Source organism: Crocuta crocuta, unplaced genomic scaffold (genome assembly GCF_008692635.1).
Source record: "Crocuta crocuta isolate KB4526 unplaced genomic scaffold, BGI_CrCroc_1.0 scaffold50, whole genome shotgun sequence".
In the NCBI taxonomy this organism is placed as follows: domain Eukaryota; kingdom Metazoa; phylum Chordata; class Mammalia; order Carnivora; family Hyaenidae; genus Crocuta; species Crocuta crocuta.
Window position 1 is genome coordinate 1,029,340 of NW_027527428.1, and position 17,047 is coordinate 1,046,386.

At 58.2% G+C, this 17,047-nt stretch overlaps 1 protein-coding gene across 1 annotated transcript in view; it reads right to left on the reverse strand.

Moving 5' to 3' along the window:
- SDK2 (sidekick cell adhesion molecule 2) overlaps positions 1-16,435 on the reverse strand; it is a 94,929-nt gene extending 78,494 nt beyond the window's left edge. Inside the window, 8 exon segments of the mRNA XM_077756026.1 lie at positions 684-800; positions 2,017-2,211; positions 4,300-4,383; positions 4,512-4,702; positions 6,143-6,254; positions 11,718-11,851; positions 12,406-12,485; positions 16,325-16,435. Of these exon segments, the coding sequence (XP_077612152.1) occupies positions 684-800; positions 2,017-2,211; positions 4,300-4,383; positions 4,512-4,702; positions 6,143-6,254; positions 11,718-11,851; positions 12,406-12,485; positions 16,325-16,435 (1,024 nt within the window).
- Positions 16,436-17,047: the final 612 nt, after the last annotated feature.

Below are 17,047 nucleotides of genomic sequence, written 5' to 3' on the forward strand. Positions count from 1 at the left end.
ATGTTAGGAGGTGGAGAAACAAAGGGGTGGGGGGAGGGCGGCGTGGGGGCCAGGGGCGGGGCGTCCCAGGGAGAAGGGCCCCCCATTCAGACTCGGGGGGTGCGAGGGAGTGGCTGCACGAGCACACGTGAGCGTGCACGCGCGTGTGTGTACACGGGGAGGGCCGGGAAGGCGAGTTTTGGGAACGGAGGAGGCTCGGAGGACGGGACCCCTTGAGCTTCACACCCTCCGCGCGGCCGTGGGGGCAGGGATGGCCTTTCTTGCACTTGCACGGACAGCCACCACCCTATTAGGGACCACCCAACAGCGGCCGCTCCCCGGGCTTCCCCCCTGCCGAGGCACAGTGCGGGCTCTTCTCACAACCACTTGGGTCGTCCTCATGCTAGCCCAGGGTAGGAGGTCCTAACTGTCCTCAGTTTACCCAGGGGATCTTGAGGCTCGAGTGAGTAAACTCGCCCAAGATCGCAGGTTTTGGGGAGCTGCAGAGCCAAGGGCCTGAGCCCCTCAGGGCAGCACGTGATGCACACTGTGGTGTGAAAGACGCCCCACCCCTGGGTGTGTGCAGTGCACGACCTTCACAACTGTACATAGGGAACCCGGCCAGGCTGGCTCCAGAGCTGAGCTCTGAGGACTGCCCTAGGCTGCCCCGTGGGCCCCCTCCCGAGGAGATCAGTCCCATCTACCTTTCTGCCAGGTGATGGCCGGCCGGGGCGCCCCTGAAGTCTCACAAGCCAGCACCACTGACATGCCGTCAATCACTGTGCTGTCCAAGGGCCCCCTGGTGATGTTGGGGGCAATGCCTGCAAAAGGAGACAGTGGGGCCTCTTAGCGACACCCCAGAGGAGCCCCCGCCACTAGAGGGCCAGGGGCGCATCCTGCCCCTGCCACTCTGGCTGGGTCCCGCTGCAGAGAAGGACGCAGGTGTCCCGATGGGGCTCCGGCACTGGGAAAAACCCTGAGGGCCCTCGGGGACTCCCTGCACCCCCTGCCCTGCGGAAGGACCCAGGCTACCCCAGTCCCCCTGCCTGGATTCTTAGGCCTCCATATGGGGGAAAAGGGAGGACCCGAGGGCGGCTCACACCCTCCATGGCAAGGTATGAGATCCATCCTTCATTGAACATCACCTCGAAGCCCTGGGTTCTGAAAGGAAAAAGGGTCATGGCCAAGAGGAGACCATCGCCCACTTGGCACACGGCCTGGCCCTAGAGAGGCCACAGCCTGGTGAGCTGTGCTTCTTCAAGCCTCAGCACAGCCTTCCTGATTTGCGCTGCCTCCCCCGGCCCAGCCCTCAGGGAGCCGTCTGGTCCGATGCGGGCGGGAGCCGAGCGTAGATGCGGACCAGCAAGAAACAAGATGGCAGCCCGTCCGTCCCCACTGCCATTTGGAGGCAAACCAGCTGGCCTCTGGCCCAGGGCTGCCCTGCTCGGGGACCTCTGTGGGGCTGGCGGATGAGCCCTGGGGGACTCCGGGGAGGCCCGGGACCGCGCACCCTCTTGCTGCCGAGGCGAAGAACCCAGTGGCACTTTGCACGTGCACAGAGCTCTGCTGTCGATGGCGTGGCCACGCGTGTCGCTTTTGCTGCTAATGCAGCCCCGTTAAGGAGGCAGGAGAGCCTTGATCACCGCCAAGACACTCCAAGGGAGCAGAAGTTCTGATGTAGGGACTGAGATGAAAGCTCTGGCTCTCTCTGGAGACGTGAGCGAGTCTTCTTAGCTGGGACGGGGTGGCTTCAGCCCCGGAGGCCAGGGGCAGCTGCGACGCCACAGCAAGATGTGGCCTCACAGAAGCTTCTCTGCAAGAGTCGCTGAACCCCCCGCTGCAGGCTCAGAGCATCTGGAGCGCCAGACCCAGGCTGGGACAGCAGAGGGCGTGGCTGGCCGGAGCCGCCCCCGCTGCTGAGCCTTCTGGAATCCCATCTCTGCACAATGCAGCACTTTTCCTCAAGAGCCTGCTGTCTTGGGGGGAAGCTGCCCTGGGGCGGTGGGGGGGGGGGGGGATGGCAAAGGCCAGACTTACTGGTGACAGCCAGGTAGGTGGAGGTCTGCACCTCACCGGCCGCGTTGCGGGCGAAGCACTGGAACATGCCGGTGTCGTCAGGAATCAGCCCGCTGACCTGCAAGCCCCCGTCGCCGCGCTGCCGGAAGCGGGTCAGCCTCCCCACGTCCACCACCACTGCGTCTTTGTACCAGGTGATGGAGGGCAGCGGCACACCTGGGGGACACGTGGGACACAGTCAGCCCACCTCCTGGCTCCCTCCCTCCCGCCTCCGAGGGGTGCCTGCAAGTCTGCGAGGGGACGCTGTCCCTGTGTGCCTTGGTTTCTAGAACCTTCTTAGCGGGGGCCACTAATGGTCTTGGAGGAGGTGAAAGATGTTTTCGGAGGGGCATTTCTCAAGTTCTTATAATAGAAGGGGTTTCAAGAAAATTTAGCTGGACGAGGTTAGCTTGGAAATGCTGGATTGGACAAATTAATTAAAAAAATTTTTTTAAAAGAGAGTGAGCGAGAGCAGGGGAGGCAGAGGAAGAGGGAGAGAGAGACTCTTAAGCAGGCTCCACGCACAGCCCAGAGTCTGATGAGGGGCTCGAGCCCATGACCCCAGTATCATGGCTTGAGCTGAAATTAAGAGTCGGATGCTCAACCTACCGAGCCACCCAGATGCCCCATAAATTAATTTTTTAAGTAGAATTAAAAAGTTTTTAATGCTTATTTATTTTTGAGAGAGAGACAGACAGACACAGTGTGAGCACGGGAGGGTCAGAGAGAGAGGGAGACACAGAATCAGAAGCAGACTCCAGGCTCTGAGCTGCCAGCACAGAGCTCGACGCGGGGCTCAAACCCACAAACCGCGAGATAATGACCTGAGCCGAAGTTGGATGCTTCACTGACTGAGCCACCCAGGCGCCCCTAACGGCAATTTAATTTAGCAGAGGCTTTTATGTGTTTTGGGAACCTTCAATGGGGGCTGACCACAGAGTCCTGTGTCAAGCAGCACACATGGAGGCTGGGGCTGCCCGGGAGCCCCCTCCTACCTGGTCAGCACAGGGAGGTGAACAGGGGCTCCCCGTCTCTCAGCCTTGCCCAAGCCACACCCCCTGGGCCTCGCCATGGTGTTCCGCACACACCCCTAGTCTCTCCTCTCTCCTTCTGGGTCTCAGCTCAAATGTGACCTCCCCAGGTGAGCTCCCACCCTCCATTCGAAAGAACACTCCTGGCTCCAAGCCCCCTATGCCTGCTCGCCCCTCCCTGCCAGCTCTTCTTCATCCCTGACATTCTATGACGCTGTATTTCATCCCTTCCACGGGGCATACTCTTTCACGTGGTAACATCTCTGAGATGAAGGCGTCTTCCTATCAAAAGCACGTCATAATTTCATTGGCGGTCTTTTTTCTTTCTTAGTGGCACATAAAATAATGGGGCATCTCACAACCCATGACATTTTCGATGAGATGAAATAAGGTATCTTTATTTGTTTATGGGTTGGTCTGCCTTCTTTTGGAGAATATGGAGTTTAAGAGCCAGGGTTTGGCTGCTGGATTCATTCTGTGTCTCCCCAGCCCAAGAGCAGTTATCGGCGCATGGGAAACCTTCCAAAAACGTGTGTTGGGCGAATGAATCGATCTTTGCCTTCCCTTTGCGTGGGCTCAGGAGTCCTTCCTCCCTCCCTCCCCTGTGCCTCCCCTCCTTGCCTGAGCTATGTTCTGCCTCTTTGCTCAAAATTAGACCATGGGCCGTGGTGCACATTCTCTCCTACCATCCGATCGCCCCAGATTTCACCCCGGGTTCGGGCTGTCAGGCCAAGAAAGAGAGAGGCTGGGGACGGGAAGAGTGGAAATTCTTCAGGACGTCTGACTAGGGGAGGGGGGTTAAGTAGAAAGAGCAGGGCAGAAAATGGGACAAAACGGGCCAGAAACCTAGCGGAGCTCATGAGAGCCATCTCAGGCGAGAGGAACCCCAAGTTCTAGCAGTTGTGACATTACGGTAATTTGGCATTGTCTCCAACTCTGAAATTACGGGCAATTTCGGTCTGTCACCTATCCTGAAATTACGGTAATTTGGATTCATTTGTAACCCTCAAGTTACGGTAACGTGGGTTGATTTCCAGTCCTGAGATTATGGTAATTTGGCCTGTTTGTTTCCTGGGGTGTCTGCTCACAGCCAGACTGACTCTCTGCTCAGAGTGATGATGCCCAGAGATGGAAGCGGCATTGAGAAAAGTTTGTGACAGGGACAAGGAACGGCTGAGAGGCTGGGGGGAGGGGGGGTGGTCTTTGTTCCCCACTGACCGTGCCGCTGTGTTACCTTTGGCTCGACAGGGAATGTCCACCACCTTCTCCATCTCCGCTGTGATGTGTCTCTCTGGCTCCTTGACAAACTGGGGAGGTTCTGTGGGCAGAAGGACCAGAGGAAGGGCTCAAAGCCATGCTCCTTTTGATACAGCCCCTGCTCGGGTCACCCGGCCATGCCCCTGGCCCCGGGGGGTGGGGAGCCCCAGCAGCCCTGCCCCAGCTCACCCAGCACAGACAGGTAGGCTCCGCGGACGACAGAGGGGACGCTGCTGCTGCGAAGGACGGCCTCGCACTCGTAGTAGCCAGCGTCGCTGCCCGTGGGGCTGGGGATGGTGAGCCGGCGGTTGTAGTCGCTGATGCCGCCCGACAGCGGCACCCCATCTTTCTTCCAAATGATGTGCAGCTTGATCAGGGGCCTGGAGGGGGCAAGGGAGGCAGGTTGTCAGCCACAGGGGCTTCTAGAAACCTGAGGGCCAGGGCAGGGGTGCACAGGAGTGCAAGACCGGGGACCCCAGCCCCTGCCGCTTCTTAGCAGCAAGCCCTTCAGCGCTCTGGCCCTCGGTTTCCTTGTCTGTGAGATGGGGGTTGCGGGCATGGGGACGCGCTAATGCAGGCGAATTAACAGAGCCCGGCAGGTGCACGGAGCACCTGAGCCGCGTGTCGTGCTCCTCTGTCCCCCTTGCGCTGCGTCCCATCCAAACAGAAGCTGGCAGGCAGTTGCACACCAGACGCCGGGCAACGTGACAAGGAGGAACGAGATAGAGTCACCCAAGGTCTGGGGACAGGAAGGCAGGCGGACAGACATACCACCTCCTGACTCAGACAGAGGGCGGGTCGGGCTCCCTCATCACCCACCCTGGGCCCCCAGAACCCGAGATTGGGTTTGGCAGATCCTCGAGGGGTCTGTGCCCACTTCACGGGCTGCGCCGAGGGGTTCTGCGGAAAAGGGGCCTGTGACAGAGTGAGTTGGGCGACACTGGCTTGAGGGACGTCAGGCATGTTCTTGACCGCGGGTCTTCTCCGTGGAGTCCCGCCGCATGGGGGCAGCCTTCCCCGCGCTCGCGGAAAACCTGGGTCACCGGGAGCATATGCTTAGGAATGCTGCTCCGGGGCGGGGGGGGGACCTTCAACTGGATGTGACCTCGGGGTCACAGGTCTGACTCCCCACCCATCACATCGGCGCATCTTTCTTGAGTACTTAAGAGGCGCCCGGTCAGGCTGGGTTCAGCACTCTACCTACAGGCCTCACTCGGGAGGTGGGTGCTCAAATCATTCCCATTTTACAGTCAGGGAGACTGAGGCCCAGAGCATGGCCCTCGGCCCCCGGGAGTGGGGGTGGCCTGTTCTATTGCAATCTTGCTGTTGGCCAGCTGGGTGGTCTCAGGCAGGTTGCTTGCCCTCTCTGGCCTGTCGGAGGAAAAGAAATTGCACGGGAAGCACAGCACTGCGCTCACGTGTGATGAGGCTCAGTTGTTATTTAACTGTTTCCTGTGCGAGAGAAAGGAGGGCTGCCTGCGTGGCAGGGAAGGCACAGGCCGCCCGCAGGGCCCCAAGTGGGGGCCTCAATATTCTGGGCTCAGATCTCCTGCCCCGTAACCGCCATCCAGGTCCTGGGTCTCTCCTTCTGGGTCACAGACAATGAGCCCGCCCGGCTCCTACCCAACAACTGTCTGGCGGTAGCTGGCACGTCAACTCGTCACCCCTCCTCCAGGGCAGAGGCCCCACCTCCTTTCGCGGGGTCCTCACGTGACACTGCCGGGCCTTCCTGAGCTGGCGCCCTCGGAGCCCACAGGTCAGGAGCACCGGCTGCAGTGGAGGGCTCAGGGCTCAGGGAAGCAGGGGCAGGCGCTACCCACCTGGCGTTGGCCACGCACTCCATGGTCACCTCTGAGGTCCCGGCCACCACGCTGGTGTTCTTGGGAGGAATGATGATGGTCGGGGCGATGGGGTCTGCAGGGCCCCCGACATCTGGGGAGAGGCCAGGGGTTAGCTGGAGACACGGGTCGGAAATCCTGTCTCTGCCCAGCCCCCGTTAGAGGCTGATGCCATGGGAGACTTCTGTCCTTATGCAGCAGGGCAGGGGACCACGGCCGAACCTGCAGACGTGACCCCAGGGACCCTCTCACCCCTCGGCCTCCTACCTGCAGTGCTTAGGGAGCACCCACCGGAGGCCTCCGAGGCCCTCCCACCTTCCCGTTACCCAGCATGCCTTTCCCCTTTTCTCCTTGTCCTGTTTTTGCCTTCAAAACCCTCCCCTCCGCCCACATTTATCTAGTTGGCTTCCATCATCGCCGGCCAGAATGCTAACCCCCTGTACTGGGCTAAGTAGTAATCCCCCAAGTTCAAGTCCACGGCAGTGGTGAACGTGACCTTATTTGGAAACAAGGTCTTTGCAGATGTAATCAAGGTGAGGTTCTTCTATATCAGGGTGAGCCTTACCCCCAATAGGACCTGTTCTTACAAGAGGAGTGAAATTGAGACACAGACACACAGACACACGGACGTGTGGAAGAGAAGGCCAGGTGAGCGCAAGGCAGAGCCTGCAATGACATGTCTCCAAGGCAAGGATCCCCAGCACCCACAGAAGTGGGGAGGCAGGGAAGGAGCCTCTCCTCCAGCCTTCAGTGGGGGGCGCGGGCCTGCCCACACCCCTGGCCTCCAAAGCTGTAAGGGGACATTTCTGGTGTAACCGCCCCTCCCCCGTTGACGGTACTTTGTTACAGCAGCTCAGGAAGCTAATACATTCCGTGAGGCGGGAACCTCAAAGATCTGTGCTTTGGACTGAATTACGTACCCTGCAGACCGTAGGTTGAAGCCCCAACCCCCACGTGACTGTATGTGGAGATGGGGGGGGTCTTCAGTAGATGGGGCTCCATGAGGTCATAAGGGGGGGCTTAATGAGACAGGAGAGAAAGAGACACCAGAGGCTCTGTCTTGGCCACGTGAGGACACAGCGAGAAGGCAGCCATCTGCCAGCCACGAAGAGAGGCCTCAGCAAAACCCAGCCATGCTGGTCCCCTGATCTTGGACTTCCGAACTGAGAGAAGGCTGCAGGTCTGGTAACCTATTACGCAGCCATTACTTCTCTAGGAAGAGAGCAATGTCCGGCTCATAGGAGGGGCTCACGTGTATTTGACCGGTGAAGGCACAAACGGGTCCACCAGAGCTAACCCTGCGCGACTTCGGGGTCGGTGATCAAAACGAAAGAGAACGGATCATGAGCGGGCTTTACAAACGCAAAACGAAACAACACCCCAAACTCTTCGAATAGCTCTGCCTTTTGCGGTTTTGGAGCTCTTTAAGAAGTGACCAGGCGATTATCTGTGTGGGCGGGCCCTGGCCCAATACTGGCAGAAACTCCAGTACCCTCTGTGCACGTGCTCCAGGGCTCTCGAAAGTTCAGACCCGGAGCACTTTCTCTCTCACGAAAAAAACCCATCCACTTGGCCCCGTTCCAGGAGCCTCGAGAGGCAGCAAATCTACAATGACACCCCCAGTGCTGGGGACACAGCAACAGCACATCCCTGACGGGGAGAGCAGGTCACGGCCCCATTGCCACTCTGATCGGCCCTGGGCAGGTTTTCCCGCCCGGACGCCAGGCAGGCTTTGCTGGAAAAGGGAATAAAATGTAAAAAATAAAGTAAAATGAAGGGGGGAAGAAAGGAAGCATATAAAGCAAAATAATTGCAACAATATAAAAGCCTCATGTAGGTGCCATAAAGAGCGATCGGATTGAAAGCTGCTGATATAGCTGAATCCATAAAAGTGTGCTCTAAGTTGTTTATTACATGCTGGGGCGCACAGGTACCACGGCCCAGATTAATGGGGCAGGAGGAGACAGACAGTTAGAGCCCAAGCGGGGCGCCCCGCGGCAGAGCCAGGTAAACAGAGCCCTCGGAGTTTAAAAAATACAAGGGCCACCCCAGGGCCTCAGGGCCAACTCGTCGGCTTTGGGAACGGTGGAGGGGACCCTGGGGGTCACACCCAGGTCCTGGGGGGTCAGGAAGACTTGGTTTGAGACCTTGCTCTGCCCCAGGCATCCTGGTGGGCGGGTGATCCTGAGCTAGATCTTGATTTTCTCAGCGGCAAAATGGGGATAAAAATGACTGTGTCTCAGGGTGATGGTGAGTCGGCCCCTCACTCAACAGATCTTTTCTGGGTGAGGGCTCAGTCCATGCCAGACTGCAGTAGGCACCACTGAGTGAGACAGGCAGGGGTCCGTCCTCATGCAGGGCCAGGTCTGGAAGGATCTCAGATCAATGTTTATTTATAGAATTAAAGTGCATCGGAGGGATGCTGGGAGGTAACCGTGAGGGACATCACTGGGATGCCTCCTCCCCGAGTCGCCTCAGTGAATCCCCCAACTACACGTTGCCAAAGGCATCATGTTTGGTGAGGAAAATGGAGGCTTGAGGACCACGTGACTCACCTGGGCCATGGGTCAAGTGCGTGGTGGGGAGGGTGCAGGGAGGGAAGCCGCCGCCTTCTCCTGGGCCAGCATCCAACACAGGGGCAGAGAACCACAGGTGGCTACGGGCTCTTGAAAAGTGACTGGCGCCCTTTCGATTTGATGGGATTTAATTTGATCTAATTTACATTTAATTAAAAACAGATCCCCAAATCAGTTATTAGAACACTTTTAAGTACGGGTAGAACAACATGGGTATCCGACACCACCTCTCCAGCTGTAAATCTGGTGAAGTCTAAACACAGATCACGTACTTCAGATGAAAACCGAGCAACCAAATTGAGATGCGCTCAAAGTATAAAAAATAACGCAGAGATTTTGAAGACTCGGAATGATGAAGAAGAAACGCAGTGTAAAGTGCCTCGTTCATATTTTCCGTATCGATTGTGTGTTAAAATCATAATATTTTGGATACATAAAATACATTAATAAAATTAATTCCCCCATTTCTTTTTTAAAAAATGGTTATATATTTATTTTGAGACAGAGAGAGAGCAAGCAGGGGAGGGGCAGAGAGAGAGAGAGAGAGGATCCCCAAGCAGGCTCTGTGCTCTCAGCGCAGAGCCCAGTGCAGGGCTCTATCCCTCGAACCATGAGATCATGACCTGAGCTAAAATCAAGAGTTGGACACTTAACTGAGTGGGCCACCCAGGCACCCTCAGGTTTGGACTTTTCAAGAGCTGGGACAGTCTGTGTGAGTTCACCAGGGTTACCCCTGGGCAGGGGTCAACTCCCAACTCCCTGGCCACTGGCTCTGCTCTTAACTGTTCCATTTCTGAAGAGCATGAGCGCCCCACCCCTCCCTGCGCGTCCCAGGGCAGCTAAGAAGCAGCACTGCCCTGGGCTGAGGAGGGATGGAGGGATGAGGAGGGGGGAACAGAGGGAGGGGCGAGGCTCCACGAGATAAGTGAGGGTAGACAGAGCCGGGGGTGGGTGAAGTGGCAATTGCTCCTTGTAAACTGGCTGGCAGGCAGGCAGGCTGGGGGATTTGTGTCAGTGACATGAACAGGGTTTTGAAGTGCAATCACTCGTGGGAGGAGAAATTAGCTGAAAATCAGCTGATTCTGCTCTTAATCCAGTACAAATCGCCGCGTGAGAGCAGGAGGCGAGCGGCGATGGGGTGGGATAAACAGACAACCAGGGGAGGCTTGGGCAGATACCGGGGGTCCGGAAGTCCTACCCTCCTCCCTTGGGCCAGACGGAGGGTTGTGGGGGGCGTAACCGAGGTAGAGAACAGAGGGAATGATGTCCAGAGTCAGCCCCAGGGTGGCTGGCTTAAGTCAGGTGAGGAGGGTGGGGAGGCTCCAACCTCTGGTCTCAGGGTAAACTGAGTCCCTCAGGAAGATGGCCTGGCCTTGACTCAGACCGTGAACACTGCCTCTTCTACGATGACTGAATCCTCTCAGGCTCCACTAGAGAAACTACGGGGGAAAACATCTCCCTCTGATGATTCAATTCCTTTCCCTATGGAAACAGCAGAGCCAGGTCACAGCTGGGCCCCAAGGCGACAGGGACCGGACTGAGACCCTGGCCCAGGTCAATGTCAGAGCTTACATTGTCTGGGGCCCTGAGAGGTCAGCATCTGGAATGGAACTCTCCTCCCTGCGTTCAGGTCTCTTTTTAGGCAGGCTAGAACTTGGGAAGGAGAAAACTCTGTGGATCCCAGAAGGGGTTCTGCTGGTGCTCAGAGAGCCCAGGAATGGACACGGTGGGGCTGAGGAACGTTCTGGGCTTTACAGACACAGGGGCCCAGATCAGGAGAAAGACACAGGAAGGTCCCATGCAGCCCTGCACCCTCATCTCTGCTGCCGGTGGCTGTGTCCCCATGCGACCGTGGGTGATAAATGAGACTTGCTTTTGGGGCAGGAGTGGTGCAGATGTGGAGGGAGGTGAACAGCTGTTTCCCGCAGCTGGCGCGGTTGCTCGGCAGCCGCGGCAAGCTCCGCTCCCGCGTACTCCATGCTTCAGGGCAGGGACTGGCTGCTGGGGCCACCCCACCCGCCCTCCCTGTTCCAGGGACGGAGCGCAGAGGGAAGGGACCCGGCTGGCTTTCGAGAATTAGGTCGAGAAGCATTTCCATCAGGGATCAGACACCTGCCTTCAGTCTCGGCTGGACAAATGCCTTTGGCAAAGGAGATCTAAGGAGCCAACTCTTTTCATTTGCTACCGTCTATTCTCCGCCCCTGGGGAGAGCTTTGCCTCTCTTTTCCAGGGCGCTGGGTGGCTTCTGGCAGAGAGGCATCTTTAAGCAGGAGCCTGGGCAGAAAGCCTATGTTCCCACGAGTGAAGACGGCCTGGCTCTGAGTAGAAGCTGAGTATATCCCAGCGGAGTAAAGGCTGTTCGTGTATTTCTCTGGAAACGAGCACCCACGTGTCCTGCACACTCTCTCGTCGGCACCGGAACCCCGGGGGCAGCTAACCCGCCCGTGCACACTCTCTCCGGCAGTCCACACCCTCCCTGGGTCTCCGGCGGCCAGCTAAGCGTCCCTTCTCCCAGTGCAGGAGCTCAGTCCTGCCATGGGAACGGGCTCTGGAACTCAGCTCCGTCCATGCTCCCTCAGCTGGATCCCCTCCTCCTTTTTTTTTTTTTTTTTAATATTTTTATTTATTTCTAGAGAGAGAGAGAAACAGTGTGAGCAGGGGAGGGTCAGAGAGAGAGGGAGGTACAGACTCTGAAATAGGCTCCAGGCTCTGAGCTGGCAGTCAGCACAGAGCCCGACGCGGGGCTCGAACCCACGAACCGTGAGATCATGATCTAAGCGAAAGTCGGACACTCAACCAACTGAGCCACCCAGGCGCCCTGGGATCCCCTCCTCATATTCCTCAAGGGCCCCTCCCCGGCCCTCCTCCAGCCTCCCCGGCTCTCTGCCACCGTTCCATCTTCCCAACGACCCTCTGGAGCCCCGTTCCCAAGATTTAATGGCGCGCTGCACCATCCGTCCCAGGCCCGGCCGCTTACTTACTCTCCACGGCAAGAGTGATGGGCTGGCTGGTCTTGTTGTCCCCGTTTTTGTCATTAACAGCCTGCACGTAGTAGCGGCCTGCGTCGGGGGCCACCGTGGACAGGATGACGAGGGTGTTCTCCAGGGTGATGGCTCTGAGCAGAGGGAAAAGATTCATCTGATGGGAGTCCAGGGGCTCTGAGCATCGGAGGGTGGGAGTGGGGACAGGAAGCTGGTGGCTCCCGGAGCCCCTGCTCCAGCCCACCTCCCGGGACCGCTTACTGCCTAAACTTCAGCACATTTCCTTTGTAGAGAATCCGAACGTGCTGCCAGCTTTCGGGGGTCAGACCCAAGTCCAGCACAGGCACGGAGGTCTGAGACGGCCCCCACCCCACCCCACGCCTGGCCCAGGGGGTCTGAGCTCCCCATGTGTTCTGTCCTTTCTCACGTCATAGCTTTGATGCTCTGTGTGTGTGTGTGTGCGCGTGCGTGTGTGTGTGTAAGATGTAAGACCATCTCTGCACCAAAGAAATCCATTCACTGGAATGCATGAATGAATGAATGAATGAATGAATCAACAAATGGCGATGATGATGAATTTAGAAATGAGCAGGATCATTCTGGAATCGATGCCTTCACCTAGTCCTACACTTGTTCAGACCAATTCTAAAGCCACAGGTTGCCTGCAACACAGATGATGGGGCTTCACCTCTCCCTCCAGCCCCCTCCCAGGGCATCCGTTTCTACCTCCCGGAAGCTGGTCACCAAGGACGAGACTGGCTGGGCTGGCTGAGAAGGGAGAAGGAGGCCGGCCGGGCGGTGGGGTGCAGGCTCTCTCTGCGGGGCTCCCATCATTCAGCCCCGAGCCCCTACTCTGCAGGCAGGGGAAGGGGCCCGTCCAGGCGGGAGGCTGGGGACCCCACCCGACGTGGGAGAGGCCGAGCCAGGAGCACTGCCCACGCCCGCCCTGCCCGGCTCCCCCTCTTGCTCATTCTCTTGACGACAAACAAAACCATTAGTTTGTCAAGTCTATCTTGGATTTTAATGTGATGTGCCCGAGACAGCTGTTAAACATCCTTAATGTTACTTTAACAAGGACAGACCCTGTTGAATTCTTTTCAAATTTTCCCACTAGGTGAATGTTACAGAGTTTTAAAACAGGCTCTCAAATAAACATCCCAGCTAATGCCTCTCCAGCCGGGCTGTGCTGGTGTCCTCTCTTCTGGTTTTGGGGGTTCGTGGCCACAGTATCACACCGTCAGCAGAACTCTGGGAAGCAGGAAACAAAAGCCCTCTGGTCCCCAATTTTTTTTTTTTCCTGGAGAAAAACAACCCTCTAGCTAATTAATGAGCTGATAGGAGGTACAACCAAGATTCTTTGGTGCAGACAGTAGGGCGGGCAGGGGTGTGGGAGGAAGGCTGGATTTCCCAGGGGTGTGGCTGGGAAGTCAAGGGCAGGGGAACATCATCCCCTGCTGGGAGCACAGGATGTCCTCTAAGGAGCACACAATGTCCTCCCTGCTGGGCCTCAGTCTCCACATCTGTGAAGGGGGTGGAAGAGGGGAAGAAACGTTTGTGAAGCCCCCCATCCCCCGCAGACCTGAGGTTGAGCGATTCTGATTCCTGCCACCTCTCTGGTTCTGTCCCCATCGGGCCCGAGGCTGTCGCCCTCCCTCTCACGTAGCCCTCACCAGCCACAGAGTCCAGCGTCAGGGCTGATCTGGTGGGCGGTGCCCCTGGACCACGTGACTGAAGCCCCCACCCCCTCCACTGCCACAGCACTGGAGACCCAGGTGGAATGGAGCCCCTGGCGGGTGGGGAGCTCCGGGCGCCACTGGGTCCCACTCCCCAGCGCATCTGCCTGCCCTGAGCCCCCTCTTGCCTCCGGAGAGGGTCCCCACCCCCAACACGCTCTCTCCTGGACGATGGAAACCCACCCCACCCACCGGCTTCTCCTTTCGCTCTATTTTGTCTCTATTATGATGGATCCCCAGTGGTTCTTACCCAGGGGTGGCTTCACCCTGTAGGGGACATGTGACAACGTCTGAACACATTCTGGCAGCCCAGCCACGGGGCTGTGACAGGAACTAGCGGGTGGAGGTCAGGGACGTGTCCCACATGCACTGCGGAGCCCGCACAGCAGAGATCTGTGGGGCCCCAAACGCGGGTTGTGCCGCCGTTGAGGTGCGCTGGCCTCGGTGGGCGCCAGTCCATCCACCCGTTTCAGGCTCCCCTGACACTGAGAAGTCGCTGGGAAGCCGGGCGGGGCCGTGGAACCGGGCTGGCGGGGATATGGTAGAAGGTGTGCACACCACCTCTAGGCTTGGACCCTAAGAACCCCCCCGCCGTCCCGTTCAAGTCCTAGGTTCCCCCACCCCGTCAGAGCAGGGCAGCCAGAGCCCAGTGTTGAGGACGGCAGGGGCCCCCAAATGACTGGAGAAGCATCCCTGCCACCTCTCGCCGGTGCAGGGACCTTAGGTGAGCGAAAAATGCACTTCCCTGGTGCTAAGTCCCTGGGATTTGGCGGGGGGCGGGGGGGGGTGTCTGTAAGCGCAGCCGGCATCACCTTGACTGGCACTCGGGGCTGGGAAAGCTCCACACAGGGACGGCGCTCCAAGTATGGACCGGAATGCAGCAGGCAGACGGGCTGGGAACACTGATGACCTCTGACCGGCCCTCGCTCCGCCCTCAGCAGGTGGCTGAGGTCCACGGACCCCCAGCCTTCTGCAGGATAACCACCCCCTTGATAGATGGTTCTGGAATGGCCCTGTACCTCACTTCCGGAGTCCACAGAGCTGTCTCTGGCACTCAAAGGACTCCTGGCCTGCTGCATCCCACATATGCCCACTCCTGGAGGAGCTGGCGGAACTCTCTCGGGCATGGAGGTCAAGGTCCCACACGCAGGCGGGGGGCTGCGCTACATTCTTCAGCAACGCTCCTCTGCTTCCAATTTACTGGGTCTTTCCCTCTTCCCTGATTGGCCCAGCTCCCAACCCCACCTCCCACCCACTACCCCATTTAAGTCAGCCCTTTAATTCCCCCTCAGGTCCACGGGGGCCCAACTGTTAATTCCATGAAGAGTAAAAGAAATTCATCTGAGAACCTGCCCAGAGCCCCCAGCATGTGTCTTTGTTGGGAATCTTGTCTCCTTTTCAGCAACGGGCACCAGGGCACAGGCGAAGTGTGGCTAATCGCTGTCTGTCCCGGCCGGGGGAGCAGCCTTCTGGAGATAGCGCCCGCCTGCAGCACCCCTGCACGCCCCTCCGGCTGATCACGCTCATCAGATGCGTATCTCTGGCAAACAGACACCGGAGAATTTGCTTCCAGGGACCTTTCCTCTCAGCTATGAATATTAATCTGCTGTAATTGCGGGGATAAAATCTCCAGTGTTCTAGCCTGTGTTTGGCTGGAGCGTTGGTGGGGGTGGGATGGTGGCGGGTGCGGCGGTGAAGGCAGGCATGTGCGAGCATGCCGGGACCATCCGGTCCTGGTGCCAGAAGCTGCTGGGAGCGAAGAGGGGGTGAGGGCAGAGGGCAGGGGTGAGAGAAGAGGGTGATGAGGGGTGATGGGGTGAGGCTGTCATTCGCCAGCGCAAACGCGGTAGAGGAGTGCCCGCGAGCCCTCCCCACGGCCACGGCACACGCTGCCCTTGCCACTGAGTCCGGAAGGGGCCTTAGATTCCTTCTCGACACAGGATTCCAGGCGGCCTCTACCAACGGGCTGGCCTGCAGGGCGCCATCACAGAGCCACCTGGAGCTGTGTGAGCGCCGCGGAGAAGCAGTTAGGACAGGCTGGGGACTCGCTCACCCGGCTCTGCACCTGTGTGCCCAGCACCCCCTTCCTGCAATCCAGCCTCAGCGTCTGTGTTAACGGTAAACCCTGCTCTGCTGGCCTTCCTGGCCCTTCGTTGGGCCACAGGAAGCAAGTGTCGATGCATAGCCTGAGTCAGGCTGTCCCCGTGTTGACCCGGGAGGTCGACGCTTCCCCTGCCCTATAGCCACACCCTTTGCCATGTGACTTCGAGGGTCTTCCCACTCAAGACGCAGAGTTAATCCCCCCTCTTCTACCACGTGACTCGCTTCCACCATCGGGATGTTAGCAGAGGCTTGGTAAGTGAGTCTCTGCTTCTGCTTCCTCCCTGCTCCTCTGTAAATGGCCAGATGTCGAGGCTGGCCAACTGGGGGATGGGACGTGCAAGCAGAGTCGCCTGGTTATTTTAATTTATCAAGAGCCGGCCGACCCCAGCCAGTGAGAGAGTCCAGCCAAGGTCCCCATGTGCAGATTCACATGCAAGTGACTGCTTCCTGCTTCAGGTCACTGGGACCTTTTGTTATGCAGCAGTATTGCATCTGTAGGTAATGGATCGATCCTAGGAGAGTGGTTCTCAATTGAGGCTGCACAGCAGAATCACTGGGGAGTTTGAGAAGCACCCCCAGTGGCCAGAGTGCCGAGAGCGAGAGAGCACAGGAGCAGGGGAGGGGCAGAGAGAGAGGGAGTCACAGAATCCAAAGCAGGCTCCAGGCTCCCAGCTGTCAGCACAGAGCCCGACGCAGGGCTCGAACCCACCAACCGTGAGATCATGACCTGAGCCGAAGTCAGATGCTGAACTGACTGAGCCACCCAGGCACCCAAAGATCGAACACGTTGTAAATCGTCCAAGACGATTTCAGCAGGTAGCCACGCTGAGAATCGCCGTACCAGGACCACTTCTCTACAAGCGCAATCGCTTTATCCTTCATCCCTCCTTGTCTCCGTCCCTGCAGTCACCCAATTTCCACGGGAGACAGAATGAAGGATGCTGATTCTGGGCTCGGAAGCCTGGAACCAGCTGTGTGGGATCTGGCCAAGCCATTACACTTTTGGGTGACTTTACTGTCTGTAAAATGGGGACAGTGCCAGCCGCCTCACGGGGCTGCTGTGGTGGCTGTTCCGATGAATCTTTTTTGAGCATGTGCTCTGGGGGTCGGGAAGGGATCGAGACACAGCGTCTCCGGCTTGGGGGTGCACACCTATGCTAGACGACGGGGTGAGGGGGGCGGTGTGCCAGGACACGCAGACACCCCATGTTCCCCTGTTATTCTTGTTATGCTTTGCTCACTCTGCTTTATGTTCCCCAAAGGCAAGAACTGTCCAGCTCTCGCTTCCTACAGGGGCCAGGACGGGCTCCACCCACTGCTGACCTGTGGCCTCATGAGACCAGGACAAAGGTGGTCTTTCTTCTCTGCTGGGAGGAGGGGAAAGCTGGCGTCCCAAAGGGGAAAGAAAGCCCGGGCTGGCTCCAGACCCCGAGGAGGGCTGGGGTGTGTGTGTGTGTGTGCTGGGAGTGTCCCTGGAGGAAATGCTTTGGCCCT